This window comes from Anas acuta, chromosome 12, assembly GCF_963932015.1.
Source record: "Anas acuta chromosome 12, bAnaAcu1.1, whole genome shotgun sequence".
NCBI lineage: Eukaryota > Metazoa > Chordata > Aves > Anseriformes > Anatidae > Anas > Anas acuta.
Genome location: NC_088990.1, coordinates 8,084,870 through 8,105,539, shown reverse-complemented (window position 1 = coordinate 8,105,539; position 20,670 = coordinate 8,084,870). Strand labels below are relative to the sequence as shown.

Genomic DNA, 20,670 nt, shown 5'->3' with positions numbered 1-20,670 from the left:
TTAAGAAGAGATGGCTTGGAGCAGGCACAGGGAGAAGAGACAGGGAGGGAGGGAAAAGGGGAACCAAGAAAAAAAGAACAACTGTTAGAACTGAGAAGAGGGCAACGAAGGAGGATGAAGCCAGAAGCAATGCTGTCTTGTTCTGTCGGCACCATGCAGTTCACCAGCTGCTGAAAGGGTGCTCGCAGGATGCAGCAGTATCCTCTGAGGGTAGAGAAACCTTGGTCCAGGCATGGTGGTGCTTGCTCCATCCCCTGCTTCCCTCCTGCACTGGCTGGTACAGCTCTGTTGGATGCTGTCTCTCATCTGCTTGCTTGCTAGAAGACCTGGGCCACAGGAGATCCAGCACAGGATCCAGGCTTAGACTGGACCTCCAGGCACCAAGACACCATAAAGCAACACCCTTTGTCAGGAGTGGCACAATTTGGAGCTAAATCTGCTTGTGGTGGTTGCATGAGAACCCAGCACGAGGGAATATGGGGCAGGACTGGGTTCCCTGGGTGCCACTGCACCATAGATAATTGGGGGGAAATCCTTCAAGCTGGCAGGACTTGGATGAAGCTGATTTGTGGGAGGCTTGTCCTGAAGACAAGAAGTGTCCGACAAACCTGCCTCCCCAAATTAGCCAGCAGCTCCACTCAGACACTGCACTTTCTCCTTCAAGGCGTTGCTATGAGACATTAAAACAACCCCCCCCTTCCCCATTTTTCAATGGCGAGAGGGAAGCGCTGTCACACAGCCGATAAACCACGCTGGGCCCCCTGCGTGGTGGAGGCAGCGCGAGTGCCAGGCACAGCCATTAGCTAAGCTCGTTTTCTCCATCTGTTTGTATACTTATTTTTATACACGTAGAATATTTATATATAAATCTTCACATAATTCATCAAAATGTTGGTCTGTGTGATTTTGGCCTTGTGACACATGGCTTGTTAAATTCTCTGCATCACCCTGTAGTGATCAAAAAGGATCTCAGCTGTGCTCTCCCCTCTGCTGATAGCCCTTGCTATCTATAATCTATCTCGGCCTTTATTCTGAAAGAAAATTAGAGCCTTAATCTGTGAATAGTTACCAAGAACATTTAAGGATAAAATAAGTACGTAGCCTGGGGATAAGAAATGTTCACTGTTCTTCACTGGGGCTTTCAAAGAGCTTAAAGAAAATACCTCCCACCAGCTGGCCTACAAAATGTGTGACTTGTACATTCGTAAACCTGAAAAGTCAACAACCATATATGTTGTTAGGATTTGCCAGCCAGAACCCACAACCCGTATAGAGAGACCTTTGCTCTGTCCTTGCTAAGTTGAGGACTGGATTTTAGCCGTGACCGGCCAGAGGGGAAAATAAAAAAATAAATAAATAAATAAATAAATAAATAAATAAATTGCCTCGTGGAGGAAAACTTTCCATTAGCATAAAGCCAGCAGCACCAGCCTGGGAGGAGGCTGGAGGTGCCTTCACTCCAGGGCACGGCAGGGGCAGGAGGGAGGGGGCATGGGGGTGTCCTACGCCACAGGCACAGTCCCTAAATGAGGCCAGCCAACAGGCGGTGGAGGGCCTGGGCTGGAGATAAGTAGCTGTGAGGTCTCTGAACCCACAGCTCGGAGGATGTGATGTCTGCTGCAGGGAAGTCACTGCTCTGCGTCTCCAGGGCCATGGACAGGCTTGTGACCTGGTGCACGAGGCTATGCCCTCTCCAACTGCTAGCTCTGTGAACGTGGCTCAAGGTGCTTCCAACCAGGTGGATGTGCCAACCAGTGCCCCAAACTATCCCTCTCCTCGAGGTGTTGAGCTTTCTCTGCCTTTGCTCTTCATCGGCACGGCCATGTGGCACCCTTTGGTCAGCCACGGTTGCCCCAAGGCACTTCACCATCTCCAGACGGGGGTGCTGCTCAGAACAACAGCTTGTACTGCAAGCTTGGGTTCCCGATCTCCAGCAGCGTCTGGGTTTTCTCTCTTTTTAGGCACAGCTGGTTTCTGAAGGCACCAAGTGCCTGGAGAGCTGCTATAGGCAGCAGGAGGAGTGGGCTTGAGGGACTGTGCCAAGGGACAGCCAGAGACCCCACTGCTTTCCCCAGCCCGGATGCAGTGGGTTAGATTTGGGGACAGAAGTGACCTCTCCGTTTGTACTGAGGCTTGGAAAACGAGCACGCTACCATAAGGACAATTATTCAGGGCTCTCCTCCTGTTCTTCTAGCAGCAGTTGGCATCACTTGGGTTTCAGCCCCATGTGCTGTCCCATGCCCAAGCTCAGGTTGACCTCGGGGAAGGAAAGAGGGGCTCGTGCTGCAGGCTCTGGTACGGGCTCATCCCGGGGCTCAGTGAGAGCGGAAAGAGCCCAGGGATGACAGAAGGAGCTCTCTCTCCTCATCTGACTACGGCTTTTGTGAGCCAGGTCGTGTTTGCATAAACTGGACCCGGTTGCTAGCAGCAGGTTTTCCTGCCCATAACCACCGTGCCTTTTAGGGCTTCTTGCAGCACCATCGTGGTGATTTTTATTGGCAGCTCTGCCTCGGCACTGCGCGGGCACAGCCTGGCCGGAGCAGACGGCGTGTGATAGCACCAGGGAATAAGGTTATTTGGGCAATTTTTCTTCTTTTGACAGCACTTGAACTAGAAGAGATTCCAGTAAGAGAAATTACTGGCAGAATGGACATGGAAAGAGTGATTTTTAAGCAAATATTGGAGAGGGTGTTTGGAGTGAGAGATTCAGAGAGAAACCTGACCTGCGTCCCATCAGAGCAAGCAGTGCAGCTCTGACTCCACAGACGTCCGACAGTCCGACACCTAGGGAGAGAAGTTCAGGCAATTCACTCTAAATAAACACACTCTGCAGAAGGCTCTGCTTTCTTTTCAAGAGGTGGACAAGGGAAAAAAAGGCAGAAGCCTTTGGTAACCTCTTGGCTGACAGGTTTCTCCCTGTTCCTACTGAAGGAAGGGAAGATGTCCACCAGCTCACCTCATCCAAATGATGAGCCAGGCCCAGCTCTAAAGTTCTGCCCTTATTTATTGACTGAATCTTCCCCCAGGAGCTCGTTGAGCAGTGGATAGAAACCATCCCTTTTGGATGCCCCACTGCAGACCCTTTGTGTAAGCCCATGGCAGAGAGAAAGGACGGTTTTGCTGCTTGACCTAAAGCAGCACACAGCCAGCCCCCCTCTTGCCAGCTGCAATATTTTGGCAAGGCGGTGGTTTGCAGCAGCACACGCATACGTCCCATTCAGGTTCAGAGATTGCTTGTGAATTTAAAAGCCTATTGCTCAAATTCACCTTATTCGGGGTAAAAAAGTGCATCCCAGAACTGGGTAACACGGGCTGGCAGCTCACCGCTTACAGTAGGGAAGCAGAGCTGACAAAGGTGGGGCTGCCTTGGGGAAAGGCGAACCGCTGGGCATTTGTCTGTTGGAAAAGCAGCATCAGAGCAACAAAAGAAAATCCAGATGTTGCATTTGCGTGGTAACGGTCTGGCTAATTGGAGACAGCCCCACCTGCTTTCTAGCAGCTTAGCATTTCTCTTCGCTGTTTATTGACTGAGGATTTTCTCATTATTGGCACATCTTTAGGAGAAAATAGTAGCCTTGTTTGGCTTCTGATTCTTTCAGAAATACTGTTTTTATTACTGTACCTTCAGCAAGATTTCCTAATAAGAAATAGAGGCTTGTTAGCTCAGCTGGGGTTTTGCTACGGCTTCTGCAGGGACACAGTCTTGGCTCGTGGCAAAGGGCTGGAAGACGGTGACAGCAGCAAATATCCACAGATGCCCTCCTACACGGCAGAAGCTGGGATTACAGCAGTGCAGAGTTGCTGTCCCACTTGTCTGCTTTTATCCCTGTGAGAGGGCTGCAGGGGCGCTGGACACAAAGCAATATCTAGAAGTCAGGCACAGGGAAACTCTCCTTGGGCACAGGATTAATCCAAACCCCTCCTGTAAAGGGTAGCAAATAGAGGGAAGCCTTGCTGGGCCACAGGCAGGCAAATTCACCTTTCCCATGTGAGAAAGCTTTTGCTTTTTTGGGTCACATTTTCCCACCCAGAGAGGTTTCAGTGAAGCATCCAACAGCCAGCAGGTTTCACAGCCGTCTGCTCCAGAGGGTATCCAGCCCCTCCGAGTTCAGGCATCTGCAGCTGGCAAGGCACCTGCTGCTGAGCTGTGGCCTCTGCTTTGCTTTGAGGGCCAAACTGGGCCACTTGTGCTTCTCCTGCCCTGTTTTGGGGGTCAAACTGGGCCACTTGTGCTTCTGCTGCCTTGTTTTGGGGGTCAAACTGGGCCACTTGTGCTTCTCCTGCCCTGTTTTGGGGGTCAAACCGGGCCACTTGTGCTTCTGAGAACCCCAGGTAGCTCAGCAGAGGCAGCAATCTGGCTCCCACCACCGCTCTCCCGAGCCTCACGTTCCCACCAGCCTGTTCTCCCTCTAGGAACAAGGAGGCCGGGTGAATTTCAGACATCCCTGGAATTCCAGCTATTCCATCCAGCGGCTGTGCCCTGCAAGAGGCACAGAGGGCTGGCGAGAAGTAGGCCGGGAGCCAGGCGTGGAGGGAAGGCCGAGGCCAGGCCGCCCCCATCCTGCCTGCAGCCACCCTGCCAGCACCTTGTGCAAAGTCCCTCTCAAACCACCAAAGGGAGCAAGAAACCCAAATCCGGCCCTTATCCCCTATAACACAGCATTTTTCAGTGCCCTCCCCGCTGCCTGGCTTTTTGGGGCCAAAGCAGGCCGCTGGCTGTGCTGGTGCCATGGCGGTGTGTGCGTGGCCAGAGGCACGTAAGCTTGGTGGCCCAGCGGAGCAGACGGCTCTCCGTGAGGGGTGGAACAGGCACAAAAATGATCAGTCCCCTTCAAGGCTTGCAGCGGTGTAATAAAAGTCCCTGTGTCCTGCATGCCAGGGAGGTCCAGGGGAGGGGTAGAGGCTGGAAGTGGATTAAATGGCCCTTTCAGGAGCTGGGAGCACTTCGGCTTTCCTAGCCTGTGCAGTGCAGATGCTGGTGAAGCCTCCCCACCACACATCAGCTGTGCAGGCACTGTGAGGTCCCCAAGGAAGGCAGAAAAGCAGGGCAGGAGGGGAAGGGATGGGTGTTGGACTGAGAAATGTGATTATCTTCCTCAGACACACAGGAGGGATCCAGCATGGTGTGCCTGGGCACACAGCACACATCGCACCCAGGGTGAAATGCTTTGTCCACCCCAGCACCTGGGCCAGATCCTCCCCATAGTGAGGGAAATCAGCTGTGAGGTGCTGAGGGTTGGACAGGGGCAGAAAGAAAGAAAAATCATTTGGATGAGAAAATCACCTTCATACGTAGTCACTAGTGATGCCAGGAGAGACCAAAATCCCTACAACGTGTCCATTTACATGCAGGATGGGGTGCAGGTGGGCAGAGCAGCCACTCACACAGCACAGCTGAGCCCATCCAGCTCCCCTATATAGGGTTGGGCTCAGGAAGGCTTCTCCTTTTTGTTTGGGGTAGAGGGGGAAGGGAAGAGCAATAGTATTCACCAGGCTGCTGGTATGCAGCTGGCAGTACCTGTAAAGCGAGGGAAGATCATACAGGAGCGTTACAGAGGTGAGGAGTACTAGAAATACATTTTTTAAAAAAGTCTCTGATTATAAGGACTTAAAAGAAAGCTATTCCTGAAACAGTTGGTAGCAGCCGCTCAGGGTCAGCAATGCCTTCTACCTGGGGCCATGTGAACTAAGAACATTAATTGAGCCTCCTGGGTATGTAAGCCTCTTATCTACTTATACACAGCACTTTCTCTGAGCTGGAAAAAAATGAGATTACAAGCTATTTTTAATGAACAGCAGTAGGATGTGCATGCTCACCTACTCTTTGCTATAAGATGCTTCCTTCTCTCTCCGCTTCTCTTTAAAACAGTTAGCTTTTTAGGATATGAGCTCAGACTTCAAAAGGGGTGTAGGTGTCAGAGGAAGGGGGGCAGCTCCTATTCATCCTCTCGGGGCTAAGGGTGCTCTCGGAGCTGCTGCTGAGCTCCTGCAGGTGCGGCTCAGTCCCTCAGATCTGACATCTCAAAGCTCTTGAGCGGGGCTCTCCCTGCCTTCCTCTCTTGCTTAAGTGACTCCCTGTTTGGCGAGGCAGCCTTTGAATCCCCTTTCCTCGGCGTCTTGCTCTCTGGAGGTGCACATCAGAAGGGGAAAGTGGATGGGTCTCGGCTCCTGGTGGGTGCAGAGACCTCAAAGGTGGCTGTGGCGGAGCAGAGGTGATGTTTTGGGTACTGCAATGCTTTCAGTGCAGCCCAGAGGCTGTGCAGGAGCTTGTAACGCTGCCAGCAGCAGAGCAGGGACCCACAGCTCTGCTGATGTGGTGTGCAGGAGCTGGCCCAGACCGGAGGGCATGGCATGGTGGTGGGATGCCCTCTGCTCCCCTGCTGAGAAAAAAATGGTCCTGGGGGCCCTTATTGCTCCTGTTCACTGGGCAGCCCTTGTCCCCTGCCCCCTGGGCATCCCCTCCCCTGTTTCTTTTTTGGGATGTTGTGGTGTGATCCAGGGGTGGCTTCTTTTTCCTTAATGCCTGAGAGCTGTGTGCCTTCGTGGTGGTGCGGGTCACTTTGGGTTGGGTTGGAAGGGACCTTCAGGGTCACCTAATTCCTGTAGCTCTAATTATGAAAGAAAGATGCCTGCTGCTCCCATTCCCTTTAAAAGCCGAGGCTTTTCTTGCTGCTAGTCTGCTATGAGCATGTTTCCTGTTACAAGTCTGCCCTTTCAGTTGATTTCTGGCTATAAGCAGCACTGCTCTTCTGTTTCTCTTGAGGCTGATTCTCATTTATTGATCTCTTCTCTGCAAACCACCTTGTGGCCAGCAGAAACGGGTTAATTTCCCCTGTAATAAGCCATGTCTTTTAAACTAACTAAAGCCTGGATCCATTGCTAACCTTAACTACACCGTACTTTAGGGATAATTCAGGCCGGGTGAGGATCTGAGCACTGCAGGGCATCCTCTGCCCTCCAACTGTGCTGGAGCAGAGAGGCTAATTGGGAACCTAGTCCGGGGGAACCAGCAGTGCTCTGCGGGTTGGCCAAAATGATTCCTAAACAGGGGCAGGGCCAGTCCCCAAACAGGCTTTTATCTGCTCTGCCTTCACCTGGGGCTCAGCCCAAGACTTCTCCTTGCTCTCCTCGTGGGGACTGAGCACATCAGAAAGCTGCCCAGCGATGGAGCTCGAGGCACAGCCTGCTGGGGGTGCTGGGTCTTCTTGACCATATCAGTCCTGCCTGGTGGCTTCTTCCCAGCCTGTGGTCAGCAGACCTGAGCTTTGCCTTTCTCACCATGTTCCCCAGGGAAATTAGGGCCTTTTTGCAGGGCCCTAACATCCCACCTGGAGCCATGGGATGAGCTGTGTAGGCACAGCCCAGCTGCTCTGGAGCCCGGGGCGCACCTGAAGAGCTGTTGCCTTGATTTTGTGTTTATTGTACCAGAACAACAGCATGAGAGGCTTTCCCTGAGAGCACAGATAAATGTTTCCTCCTGGCTGTGACAGGCTGACTTTCTCGTGGTTCTGTTCCCTGGCCTAAATCCTGCTCTCTCCAAGGGGCCGATCCTCCCCCTGCCCGTTTCAGCACTTCCTAGCTGTGTTCTCAGCTTGCTTTTTCAAAGCAGCATCTGAGAGCCAAGCGAACATCCCCGTGCGTGTCTCACTTCTCTCTGCTGGGTTGTTTCCCCCATGGGAAGGGGGGAGGTACAGCTCCCATCACCGAGGATCTCACAGCGGTTTGCAAACCTCCCTTCCACCCACTGCGATGCTGCCGCTGGGAAAACTGAGTCAGGGAGCAGCGATGGGGCTGTGTGAGCATCAAAAGCCTGGCAGAGCTGGAGCAGGACTGGTTTGCTTCCCAGAGCAGTGCAGGACCCTGGGTTGGGGTCCACAGCGGGGTAAGATGCAGGGGGAGGCATCAGAAGGCTGGGGGAGTTGGCAGGAGGTGAAGGAAAACAGCAGCGAGGAGGCTCTCTTCCAAACTTTATATATATGATTAAAAAAAAAATAAGCTGGAGCTAAAAAGGCAGCTTGAGAGAGAGGGGGATTTTCCACAGAGCGGGGCTGGTGGTGCTTGCTCCCTGTGGCTGGGCATCTGGATATTTTGGAGCCCATTAGTAAAAATTCACCTGTTTGAGCAGAGGGGTAGGGGTTGGTGTTCCTGCTCTGAGGTTACTCCTGAGCTACAATTAGGTGTGGAGTACACACATCAAACATAGTGTATGCTGGCATTTGTAAGGGGGTGTGCTGAGATTACACAGAGGGGGATTACAGAGATTACAGGTTCCCCCCTACCCCTCCCCAGTTCCCCTCAACCTGACCACGGAGCCTTGCCAGTGGGTTTTTCCACTGCAGGAGCACGGACTCTGCTTTTATTGTGGAGGCCTGTGAGTGCCATTTTGCCTTGTTTCACACCTTTTTACACTTTTTAGCCAGCCATGGCAAAGACCAAGAGGCATGCGCCTCCCTCAGCTGCCCTAGCTCCTCAAGTCTCATCCCCTAGCATGTTTGGGACAAAATTGCTGCTGAAAGGGCAACAAGAAACCATTTTGGGAGCACCTTTTTTGACCAGGACTGTGTATTAATGCCATCTTAAAATGCCAACAAGTGCTGCTCTGTGCAGCTCTGGCTTTGATCTTTCCCATCCTTCTGCTATTTTATGAGAGCAGAGGGTTAGGGGCGATGTGGGCATGTCCCACGGTGCCACCGCAGGGTGCCCGTGTGTGACTTGGCCCCAGCAGATGCTGCTCGCAGCTGGGATTCCCATTTTATGAAGGCTGGGGCGGTTTCTATTAAAAGGGAAGGAGCCTTGGCCGGGCCAGGTGAAGGCCAAAAGCAAACAGTGACCTCCCAGCACTGCAAACAGAGCCCGGCGCTGACCTGCAGCCCCTGCTATTCCTGTCCCGGGTCCCCTGCCCGTGCCATGCCACCCTGTCCCCTTGCCTCCTCCTGCTCCTCCCCAACAGGGGTGCACAACGCTGCTTTATGCCGGCTGTTTTATGTGTAAAAGTGAATAAATATCTCAGTAGGGCTAATGTGTCTTAGCTCATCGTCCTCCTGCCCAGGTCCTGCGGAACCATGGCTGTATGGGGTGCTGGCTGTGCGTTATTGCTATTTTATCCATCGGTGTGTTTGTGCTGAGGTTTCAGCGCTGTTCCCTGTGATATCAGCCCCTTGTTGTGCTGCCGATGGGGCTGAATGGTCAATGTGCTCCCAACCTGTCTTTTGATTCCGCTGTTTTAATGCAAAGCAATGGTCCCCAAAATGTAATGGGGGCAAGGCATGGGGCATTCACGCTCCTCTCATGGGCTCGTGGCAGGCCAGGGATGTACGTCACCCACAAAAATGCTGGCCCCAGCTGTGGTCAAGGGAAGAGCCGTGCATTACTTGGGGTGTTGGCAGAAGCCTGGGGGGGCGAGGTGGGTGTTTGAGCAAGGAGAGGCTGCCCCGGCCCCGGCCTGCGAGGGACCAAACGGGAGATCGGCAGCCCGAGGGCACCATCTAGTGAACAGCCCGGCCTGCAGGCACGGAGGGGAAACCAGGGGGGGGTCCCTGGGGGTCAGCCATAGGAGCACAGGGTCACGGTTTTGCTGTTTTCCAGGTTTCTGTGTGGTGATGCCCGAGAGGAGCACTCAGCATCGCTGCGGGGAGCTGGGGATGCTGTGCTGGGGAGCGGGGTCACGCTGCCCTCAATGCTCTGCCCTGGGCCAGGGGGCACCGGGAAGAGGTCGGTATTTTGCTGTTTCCCAGTTTTGGGGGAAAAAAAATAAATCCCCAAATGTGGCGGCTAACTCAAGGCTTGCTTTGTGAGGGGGTGCCAGGCGTGCAGGAGCGGTGGTCCCAGTGCTCTCCGTGCTTCTCCCAAGGATGCTCCTGGCCTCTGGGCAGCTCTGAAACCTCCCTTTTGGCTTAGAAAATCAAACAAAAAACCCACAGGTGCTCTAACAGCTGTCCATCTGCACACCAAGGGTGAGCTGGGGTGGGGAAAAGCAGGCTGGAACCCCAAAAGTTTGGTGCTCCCCGAGGTGATGCAGCTCCTGGGGATGGAAGAATCACTCTGACCCCCGTTGCCTTACTGGGAACTGCACATTTTCCCAACCCACACCTTACTGGGGTCCCCATCGCAGCGCTGGGGTGACCCCACACCTGCCAGATGGAGCTGTGGCTGTGCAGGGAAGGTTTCACACCCCAGCAAGCCCACCCCATGCACCCCACACCCCTGGTGCACGGGGCGAGCAGCCTCCGGGTGCAGCATTTTGGTGCCGGCACCGGAGCCCCCAGAAAATGGGGCAGGGGGAGATGTGCCATCACCTCCCTTCCTCAGCAGCCAGGCGCCGTGCTGAAGTGCCTTGTTTTCCATCGGGGAACGGCTGTTGCTAGGCCACCCCGGTCCCTCGCATCGGCTGCAAGGGGGTTTCGCAGCCAATCCGCGAGGCTGCGCCGGCAGCTCGCACACATGCCCGCACGCACACCCCTCCTGCAGCTCCAGCTGGCAGATGTGCCTGATCATCGCCGGGTCGCACCTCGTTGCTTCTTCCGCCCGGGCAGGTTATTAGGGCGACAGATTTTAATTTGGAGCAGGCGGAGAGAGGTTTCTGCCCTCTAATTCCCGCTGCGGGTGGAGAGGAGAGGGGCGATGCCGCGGCTAGGGGTGCAACGGGGCTGATTCCCCACGTTTGCTGTGAACCAGCTTGGTTTTCAACAAGTGGCGGGGGGAATTTGTGTCCCTCTGTGTCCCTACGGTGAAGCAGCACCCCCACGGGCTGTTCCTGGGCAGGGAGATGCCCTGGGCTGGTTGCTGGTCCCAGCATCGCTCTGTGCGCAGACACTGGGGATGGGACCACATTTGGACCAAATGCTCGCTGCATGGGGTGGGGAAGACATCCCTGGAGCCAGCTCTCCTGGCCAAAGCTGCTGTTGGGGTCCTAAATAGGGCAAGCACCCTATGGGCATCCCACACCCACCCCAAAGAAGCTCCCAGCACCTCTGGCTGTGCAGGCAGCCTAGTGCAGAGCCCATGCAGACCATTATGGGGACATGCACGTCTCCACGGCTGCAAAGCCCTCACCCCGCGGGACAGGAGCACCAAATTGTGCAGGGAACAGGGCAACCCAGGACTCGATTTGTGAGGGACCCCCACGCCAAGCCCCATTTAGCAGGGTGGCAGGAGGGGGGGCTGGATAGCAGCACGGGGAGCGGGTCGCGGTTCGAATTGTCTGCTGCTGGAGGAGAAGCTGTTGCTAGACAGAAGTAAAAGCTGTCGCCATCGGCTCCCATTGGCTCAGCCCCACTCCAATGACGAGCTTATCAGTTACCTGCTCCTGCAGCTGCCTGGAAAAAAAAAAAAAAAACTCATTTGACAATGTTTTTCCTCTGATAAAAAAGCCCCGAGTCCCCATTGCCGGATCCGTGGGCTCGTGTTAATCATTACTCAGGGTCGTTGAGACAACCGGCGAGTTCTCTGCGGGTTCTCGAATTGTCACGAAATTTAGTGCAGATGACGAGCTGGCCCAGGCTTTGCTCCTGCTCTCCTCTGCCCACCCGAAGGTGCTCAGCACCACCTCAGCTCCGGGGACAAAGCTGGGCAGGCGCGGGCTCTTCGCAGCAGCAGCTCCTTGACATTTAGGTGAATATTCACAAACATCTGTGAAAATCCTGATTAGGTCTTGCTTGGTTCACTGGGTGGAAAAAGGGGTGGAAATCGCTGTTTTATGTGATTCCCAGCCAAGCTGGCTGGCACTCCCCGACACCAGGGGGCTGCGGGTGCCGCCGCCTCCCCATTGCCCACCCCCGCTTTGTGACCCTGCAGGGATGCCCGTGCTGGGCCTTCAGGCTGCCCTACAGGCATGACGGGATGCCCTGCAGCCCTTCAAAGCCGATGTAAATCCCTGCTACTCCCCAGTTTGTTCCACCCCTTGTCTAAAAGCTGGAGATTAAAGGCCAGGAGCAAAGCTTGTGCGTGGGCAGCAGCGCTCCAGCTGCATCGCCGCCCTCAGGTGTGCCCCCGAAGCAGGGCAGGGGCTCAGCAGGGCGTTAAATCAGCGTGCTGGTGACAGGGACAGGCAGGGAGCTGGGCTGGGAGAGCTCGGCAATGGCCCTGGATCGCAGGGGGTGAGATCTTACAGCTTTCTGTCCCTCTCTGCAGAGCCGACCCCGTGCGCTGCAGCCCGGCCCAGGCACGCTTCCGAAAGCGTCCTCGCTATGGTATTTGGATGGTCGAGACTTCAAAGATCTTCTTCTGATGGTGATTTTTTCTCCTTAATTACTCCTTCCTCTCGCCTGTGCCTGGCTGCCTCGCAGGATGAGTCACAGGCTGAGAAACCTCCCGGCCCTGCACCTCTTGTCGCAGCTCTCCGTCCCCATCCCCGCGCACCTGCACCGTGCCACGGCCAGCACTTCGGGGACAGCCTGTGCCTGGGTCACCAGCCTGGGGCAGCGAGGGGAAAACACACTGAGAAACGAGCCCGGAGCCGGCCAGGCTCCCGTGCTTCCCTCCTGCCAGCCTGGAAGAGGTGGGAACAGCAGCGAGGAGCGACGCAGACCTGCAGCAGCTTGGGTGCTGCACACACTTGGGTGCTGCACAGTTGTTTCTTGGACTGAAGCAGCACAGCTGCTGAAGCAGTGCCGCTGGGAGGGCAGCTTTTTGACCTGTGGGATGTGGCAGATCATTTCTGAGCTGTCCCCAGGCTTTCTCTGCCAGGCAGGGAGGAGTTAAGGGGAGCGCAGGCCGCCTGGTGTTATTGCAGCGATGCGTGCGTCAGGTGCGCTGCGTCACCGGCTCCTCGCCTGCTTCCCCAGCCCGGGGCTGGAGCAGCCTCCCAGCCCTGCTGTGCTCCATGGATTTTGCTTTAACACTGGCCCCCCTTTTGCACGGCCAGGCTCCTGGAAACCCCACAGTGCCATCCCGCAGCCTCCCTTCTCACACCTAAGGCTGGGGTGCCCATGGGGACCCTGCACCCTTCCCATAAAATCAATTTTTTTGTGCTCAGGTAGCAAGCTGCCAGCCGCACGCAGGTTTTCCTGCGGGCACAGCACTTCCCCAGGCTGGGATGAGCCTTCAGAGCCACAATAGGTGGTTTTTCCCCTTTTTCCTCTGAATCGCTCTTAAAAGCGCCCCGACTGCAGGTGACTCACGCACAGAGCCACAGGGAAGTGGGTCTGAGCCAGCCCCCCCACAGCCAGGTTTCATTCTGGAAAACGCTGCCTGGGAGCAGCCCCTCAGCAGCAGCTTCCTTCCTTGCGTGGGGACGTCCCCACGCAGAGGGTGACAACTGGGACACTTTTTCTCACCCTGGGCTCTCCCTGAGCCACCCCCTGCTCCCAGCAGCACCCAGGGGTGCAGCTTCCCTGCTGCCAGCACCCCTGCAGGACACCCACATCCCTCCCGTGACAAGGGACCCAAAAAATACATGGAAAAAACGAAGGCATCCAGGTTTTTGCAATAATGATTTTTAATTGAGATGACAAATAAGACAAAGTGCATCCTAAGCTGTTTCCAACAGGGTTTAGGGACACGGATTAGACCTGGACTCTCTTGCCAGGATTTGCTGTGCAAAGAAAACGGCGAGGAAACTGCTCCTGTCCCCAGCCCTGGATGGCCAGGTGGCAGCAGAGCAGCTTCCAGCTGCTGTCCCGGGGCTGAGACCCTCACCACGGTGCGGAGAGCCCCCAAACCTCCATCCTCCGACCAGCAGCAGGACACACCACCACCCTCCACGCAGGACATCCCCTCGGAGAGCACCAGAGGCACCCCGCCAGCCCCGCTCCACAGCCACGCACCCACGGGTGCCCCTCCCGGCTGGTCCCCAGGCACCGAGCGCCACGGATCCCGTTTTTGGGGGGAGATTCCCCCCCTGGGGAAGGGGGTGGGCGGCTGCCTCCGTGCCCATGAGCTGAGGGCGCCAGGTCCCAAAGCAGGCGGATGAGACGCTGGCCCCGTCACGGGCTGCCCGCAGGCAGGTCCGTGGGCCAGTACTGGTCGTCCAGGTACTGGTCGCTGTCTGTACTGGGGTCCGTGGGGGGGCTGGGGGGCCGGGCGGGCTGGCTGCGGGCCAGCTCAGTCTCCCACTGCACCTCCACCAGGCGGTACAGCTCCATGGCCGTCTGGGCGTCCTCCACCGATGAGTGGCCCCTGCAGCCCACCTGAGCCAAGGGGAGAAGGTGGTTAGAAGGAAGGGAGGGCGGAAATCCCACTGTTTGCATGCTTGTAGGACCAGCGTTGGGGTTTTTTGGGGATGGAAGAGGCTCGATGTTGAGATGTCTCTCTTCTCCTTTTGGAGGGCACGTGGGATGAGCACAGGGGGTCTCCATCTCCCAGACCCCACAAAGATGTGGGAAAAGAAACTCAGAAGCCCAAAAGGGAACCCAAATTGGAGCCCCACCCCGCAGCGAGGTGTCCGCAGCTCACCTGGATCTTCTTGTGCAGCAGGTGCTTGGCCAGGCTCTTGAGCGAGGCGCTGGCCTTGAGGGGCAGCCCTGCCTTCTGGTTCAGCAGCGGGATCCGGCTGGTGTCTCGGGTCCTGTCTTTGGGGTGGAAGTACTTGAGGGCCTGGAAGTCATTGTGGATGGCGTGTCCCACCACGATCTTGTCTTTCAAGATCTTCAGGATCTGGAAGCGTCATGGGAGGGGGGCGTTAAACACACAAAACCTCAGTCGGGTATAAAATATAGATATGAAATATAATTGGGATTAGTTCAGTTCCTTCACTTGGGAGTGTTTTGGGATCCCAGAACTGAGCAGCGATGGGACCGGTGAGTCTGTCCTATAAATTAGACTGGTTTTGCTGTGCAAGTCCACATCACCCTTCCCCTCTCCTTTTAGCATGCACCACGACAACGCACCCTCCCCAAACTCATTTTTTGGCCACCCTGGGACCCCCCCCATGGCTCACCTCGGCCTGGGCGGCCCTGAAGGGGATGGCGTTCCTCAGGTGCCCCTTGGTGACGCCGCTCCAGCGCGTGCGGTAGTCGACGACGGGCAGCTGGGGCCGCACGTACTTGTCGTAGATGACATCCCCGTGGTAGCCCACCACGCTGCAGCGCGCCAGCTCGCTCTGCCGCCCCCGCGGGCCCGTGCCCACCATCTCGCAGTCGATGGCCACGTATTTAGTGGGACGCAGGGGGGGCACCCCCAAGGGGGTGGCGGTGCCGGTGGCATCCTCGGCGGTGCCATTTGGGGACGTGGCGGTGCCATTTGGGGTCTTGGTGGTGCCATTTAGGGACCTGGTGGGGCCATTTGGGGATTTGGTGGGTCCATTTAGGGTCTTGGTGGTGCCATTTAGGGTCTTGGCGGTGCCATTTAGGGACCTGGTGGTGCCATTTAGGGTCTTGGTGGGGCCATTTAGGGTCTTGGTGGGGCCATTTAGGGATTTGGTGGGTCCATTTAGGGTCTTGGGCACCTTGCCGCAGCTCGGGGAGGTCTCAGGGAGCCCCCGGGGGGGTCTCAGCAGCCCCCTGTGCTCCAGCAGCGCCCGGCGCTCCAGGTAGCGCTGGTGCCTGCGGCTCCGCTTCTTGCTGCCGGGGGGGCCCTGGGCACCCTTGGGGGCGGGTGGGGGGGCTCTGGGGGGCGGCAGCGGCACCATCTGCCCCTTGCCCGGAGGCATGCCTGTAGGGGGGGGATATAAAGGGGGGGGTCAGTGAGAGCCCAGCAGCCCCCCCACACCCCAAATCCCCCCCCCAATCCCATACAGGCCGTGCGGGCAGGGGGTGGCGGCCACCGCCCGAAGCCCCCAGCCCCATTACCGACCCCAATGTGCCCCCCCCTTAAAAAAATGCCCCCCCCCAAAAAAATAACTGCCCCCCCCCAAAAAACAATTTGCCCACCCAAAAAAACAACCTGCCCCCCCAGGACCCTGCCTGCCCACTGCCCGGCCCCATACCCCTGCCTGCCCCCCCCCCCCCCCCCCCCCCCATATACCCGGCCCCATTGCCCCCCCCATGCCCCCCCAGCCCCCCCCCTCACCCACCGCCTCCCCACGTGTCCGGCCCGGAAGGCGCCGCGCTCACATGCCCGGGCAAGTCCTGCGCTGGCCACGCCCCGCTGCGCTCCCATTGGCTGACAGGGAGGGGTGATTTGCATGCGGGGGGCGGGGCCGGTGACGTCAGGCGCGCCGGGGCGGTGCTGCGGGCGCCCTGGGTGTAGGGGGACCGGGTATAGGGGGAGCCTGCTATAGGGCGACCCTGTTATAGGGCGACCCGGGTATGGGGTGACCCGGGTATGGGGTGTCCTGGGTGTAGGGTGACCTGGGTATGGGGCACCCCAGGTATGGGGTGACCCAGATATAGGATGGCCCAGATATAGGGTGGCTTGGGTATAAGGGCACCCCAGCTATAGGGTGTCCCAAGGCTTCCTGGCTATAGGGTGATCCAGGTATGGGGTGTTCCAGTTATAGGGTGAACCAGGTATAGGGCACCCTTGCTATAGGGTATTCTGGCTATAGAATGCCTTGGGTATAGGGCGTCCTGGCTATAGGGTGTTCTGGCTATAGGGCACCCTGGCTATCAGTCATCCTGGCTATAGAATGCCTTGGGTATAGGGCATCCTGGCTATCAGGTATTCTGGCTATAGGGTGCCCTTGCTATAGGGCATCCTGGCTATCAGGTATTCTGGCTATAGGGTGCCCTTGCTATAGGGCATCCTGGTTATCAGGCATCCTGGCTATAGGGCACCCTGGCTACCAGACATCATGGCTATAGAATGCCTTGGATATAAGGTGCCCCAGCTATAGGGTGCCCCAGCTATAGGGTGGCCCAGGGATGAGGTGCTCCTGCCTGTAGGGTGTCCCAGCTATAGGATGCCCTAGCTATGGGGTGCTGCAGGTATGGAGTACCTTGGCTACAGGGTGTCCCATATTTAAGGTGCTCCGGCTGCAGGATGTCTTGGCTATAGGATATCCAACTTATAGGATGTCCCAGCTGTAGGATGTCCTGGTTATAGGATGTCCCAGCTGTAGGATGTCCATCTCCGGCCGGGGCAGGTGGCACAGGGGGTTTCAGCCCGTCCCCTCGTCGCTCCGCTCCGGATGCTGACGGAAGCAACGCCCGAGGTGATGAGAAGCGAGGGGCGTTGGGCAGGGCCCCGGCCGCGTCCCCGTGCGCCTCCTCGCCGCTGCGGCCGTGCGCCCTAGGGCAGACTGTGACTTGTTGTGGGATGAGCCATACAACAACAAAATCACTAGTCTTCCACAGGGCGCCCGGCCTCGTCCCATTGGGACCCACGCCGGCTTCTCCGGGATGTAGGGACTCAGGGTGTGTGTCCCCCGTCCGTGCCCCCAGGAGCTTGCTGTGCCTGGTCAGGAGGAGATTCGAGTCACCCTACAAATTGTATTTTTCCTCCCCAAACCCTCGGGGCTGGGCAATGGAGGTGGCTGCTGGCACCTCCCCTGGGTCCCTCTCAGCTCCGGCAGCTTCCTTCCCAAACCCCACATTTCCCCTCCATGCCAGGCGCGAGGATGGAAGTGGGAAAAAAGTCAAAATGGCTTTAAAGGGGTCGACGCGAGGGCTGTGAGCTCCTCTCATCCCGCTAAGCTCCGAGCTTGGGGTCACCAGCAGGGACATCTCACAGCGCAGAAGGGGGCTGCTTCTGCTGGGGGGGGGGAGAAACAAAAGGGCACCGAGGGGGTTGTGCTGGGAAAGAGGTGCAAAAAAAGACCAGCGAATATGGGGGCAAATACGGGGCACTGCGGGAATCGGGGTCAGGGCCTGCAAACAGCGTGCGGGTGTGAGGGAGGTGTTGGGTGGGAGCTTTGTGGGATAAGGGCGAAGCAAAGCGAGGTGCTGCTGTATGCGGCCGTCCTCAGCCCCATCCCCGTCCCTGTCCCTGTCCCCTGCCCCCCGAGCAGGGACCCTGGGGAAGGGCGAGGAGCCCAGTCCCCGCGCTGGGAGGCGGCGGTGGCCAATTAGCGCGATCGTGGTGACGAATGCGGATCAGTAATTCCAGGTAATGTCCCCCGAGCGCCGCGTTGAGGCAAACAAAGCCGCCCGGCCCGGCCAGGACCCCCGCCAGCAGCAGCAGCCCGGCCCTGCTGTGCCTCCGAAATGCCTCATTTCCTGCTGCCAGCCGCTCCGTCCCCATTAACCGCCCCGCACAGCGCTGGCTGTACCCGGCCCTGCGCGGGGGGACATCACCCCCTGCCCGTGGGGACGGCGGGTGGGGAAGAGGAGCTCGGGGTCAGGTATCTCGGGGGAGGACGGGGTGATTGGGATGGGAAAGGGGATGAGTTGGTACCCAGGAGGACCTCGTTGGGGGTCTCCAGAGGGTCTCGGGCAGCTGGGTCCCAAGGAGAGCTTTCCTCATCCCTGCTTTATGCCCTCGGTGCTGTGCATTTCCCACACTGCCTCGTGCAAATCCCCCAAGAGACCACGTCCCTCCTAGGAAATCCCTCTCAGAAGGCACAAACCCACTGCCTTCCTCCTCCTCCAGCACCCCTCGGGCACCTCCTGTCCCCCGTGCCCCCACCCCAACCCCTCCATCCCACGCAGACCTCCTCCTCCGCCACATCCCAACGGGTGCAACTGCTTTGGGGACACCTCTGGGGACAAGGAGCACAGGGATGGGCTGCTCGGGATGGGGACACGAGGCAGACCCTGGGGCAGGAGGCAGAGGGATGCTCCCCCCCCCAACCCCGCTCCCGGCTTCCTGGCTCGCCCCCAGGAGAGCAGCGAGCAATTACGGCCACGCCGAGGCTTCAATTATCGCTCTGTCGCGGCCTGGCTTGACGAGACGTTTTATTGCCAAACTTATTAAAAGTGAAACGTGCCGTTTCTGCGCGGCAATTTCCTGCCGGCGGCGATAAGCCGGGCTGTGCCCGCCGCGCGGGGAGCGGCTGGGTGCACGCACGGCCCCGGCGGGGGCGGCGAGACGGAGAGAGGGCCCAGCTCGTGTTAATTGCCACGGTTAATGAGATCTATTTGGGGCCTCGGTGCCGCCCCTGCGCTCCTGGGGGGGTCTCCAGTGGCTTCGTGCTCTCGGTGCCAGCAGCAGGGATGGGGTCGGGTCCCCCCTTTTCCACCCTCCCTACTCTTCCTCCTCCTCCTTCCTCCCCCAAAAACACCGAGTCCCACCCTGCTGGCTGTGCTCCCGGCTGGAAAAGCACCTGCCTGCCGTGAAACCTCCCGTTTTCCTCTTGCTTTGCTCAAGGAGCTCCTCCTGGAGGGGGCACACCACCAAAAATCACCCCCGTGTCACCCAGGGCAGCCCCAGCATCCCTGCTGTGTCCCCCCCAGCCCCTCTCCCTGCGGGCTGCCCTCCCTAAACCCCCCCTGGCAAACATCCTCTCCTTCTGCCAGAAACAAAATGTCCTCTCTAGGTGTGCTTTTTGCTTTAATTCCACCTTTCCAATATGCTCTGGATGGCAACTTCTCTTTAAAACCGAGCAGGTCAAACCAGATTTACAAAAATCCCGATTTTTATTTTTTATTTTTATTTTTTATCACCCGGCCGAAGTCATTCATTGAATCCGACCTGGGTCCGCCTCACTTTTTTCCAATAACAACCTCACCAGAAAGGCTCCTCCTGGCTCAGGGAGCGAAGCAAAGCACACTCCAGGCTCCCCCATCCCCGGCTGCCACCATTATGGATATTTCACCCCAATTTGCTCCCCGTGCCACCGTCCCCAGCCGGGGAGACCCCCCCGGGTCCCCCGTCCTCGTCCCTGTCCCCATCCCCTTCCCCGCCGCCCAGCTCAGCCTCTCGCTGGGTGAGCTCCCTCCGTCGCCAGCCCGGGCCCTCGTTAATTTGTCCTGCGGCGTGTGTCGTGGGCTGACGTGTAATTAGAGCTCCTGAAGCCTGTCTCATGCTGTAATTGCCGTGACAGGGGCCACAGCATATCCGCTTGTTAATTAGTAAACCACAATATCCCGGGGGCTCGTTGAGAGCTGCCTTAATTGTATTTCAGCTGGAACAGAGGGATAATTACCCTGCGCTAGCACTGCCACTTTTTAATTCTTCGATAAATAAATAAATAAACACATGAAAGCCCCCAAATGGAGCTCCTCTTCCTCCTCCCCTCGGAGCACGCCGACCTGGTTTGGCTCCATCCTCCGAGGCGATGGTGTCCGAGCTTCCCCCACGAGGGGGGCTGGCTGTGTGTGGGCCACAGGTCTCTGACCAACATTATTTTCCGTGCCAAAATTTGGAGGGATTCGGGCAACGGGATTCCTCAAAAAAAAAATAATAAATAAATAAATAAAATAAAAGCATCCCTTCTGTCTGGGCAGGCACCGAGCTGAGGCTGCTGCTCAGGGTGTTGCTGTGTCCCCAGGCATCTGGTGCAGCCCCGTGTGCTTGTTGGGAAGGCTGTTTGCTGGGAAGCTTCTCCTGCTTCGTGTTTTGGATCCCCAACACGCTTGGAGCACCTTGAGCAGGACCTCAGCACGCTCGGCGGATCATCTTCTAACCTCCCAGAAGAGGAGACCTGCCTAAAAGCTTTTCCATCCTTCAAGCTCCAGGATTTTGGGGCAGGTTAGCTTGGGAAGCGATGCTAGCCCACGACATCCATCCTTTTTCTTCTGCTTCTCCCCCAGCCGGCACAAAGAGCTCAGCCGCCATCAGCCCTGCGGATTCCTGCTGTTCAAAAAAATCCCATAATGGGCAACTGGCCTTCGGGAGACGCTCTGTGAATTGGTTTAAATAACAGGCCTGGCTCTCTCCTGGGAAGCCGCGTGGAGGTCAGCCTTGAAGAAAAGC

At 57.2% G+C, this 20,670-nt stretch overlaps 1 protein-coding gene and 1 long non-coding RNA gene across 7 annotated transcripts; one reads left to right on the top strand and one right to left on the bottom strand.

The window, feature by feature from the left end:
• Nucleotides 1-5,445: 5,445 nt before the first annotated feature.
• Nucleotides 5,446-12,683, top strand: LOC137863003 (uncharacterized). 2 transcript variants are annotated; one of them, XR_011100619.1, is made up of 3 exons: nucleotides 5,446-5,557; nucleotides 9,586-9,711; nucleotides 12,285-12,683. It is a non-coding gene; the product is annotated as an uncharacterized lncRNA (long non-coding RNA). The 2 variants fall into 2 exon arrangements; XR_011100618.1 differs by having other exon boundaries at nucleotides 12,130-12,683.
• Nucleotides 12,684-13,413: 730 nt separating this feature from the next.
• AEN (apoptosis enhancing nuclease) lies at nucleotides 13,414-17,184 on the bottom strand. 5 transcript variants are annotated; one of them, XM_068695765.1, is made up of 5 exons: nucleotides 15,990-16,050; nucleotides 15,291-15,588; nucleotides 14,876-15,206; nucleotides 14,392-14,592; nucleotides 13,414-14,126 (listed from the first exon to the last, which is right to left on the bottom strand). In XM_068695765.1, the coding sequence occupies exons 1-5, from the start codon at nucleotides 16,033-16,035 to the stop codon at nucleotides 13,923-13,925; spliced, it is 1,080 nt and encodes a 359-aa protein (XP_068551866.1). In that variant the 5' UTR covers nucleotides 16,036-16,050; the 3' UTR covers nucleotides 13,414-13,922. The 5 variants fall into 5 exon arrangements, with proteins under 5 accessions (XP_068551866.1, XP_068551865.1, XP_068551864.1 ...); XM_068695764.1 differs by lacking the exon at nucleotides 15,990-16,050 and adding an exon at nucleotides 16,814-17,184 and having other exon boundaries at nucleotides 14,876-15,588; XM_068695763.1 differs by having other exon boundaries at nucleotides 14,876-15,588; nucleotides 15,950-16,412.
• Between the last annotated feature and the right edge of the window lie 3,486 nt (nucleotides 17,185-20,670).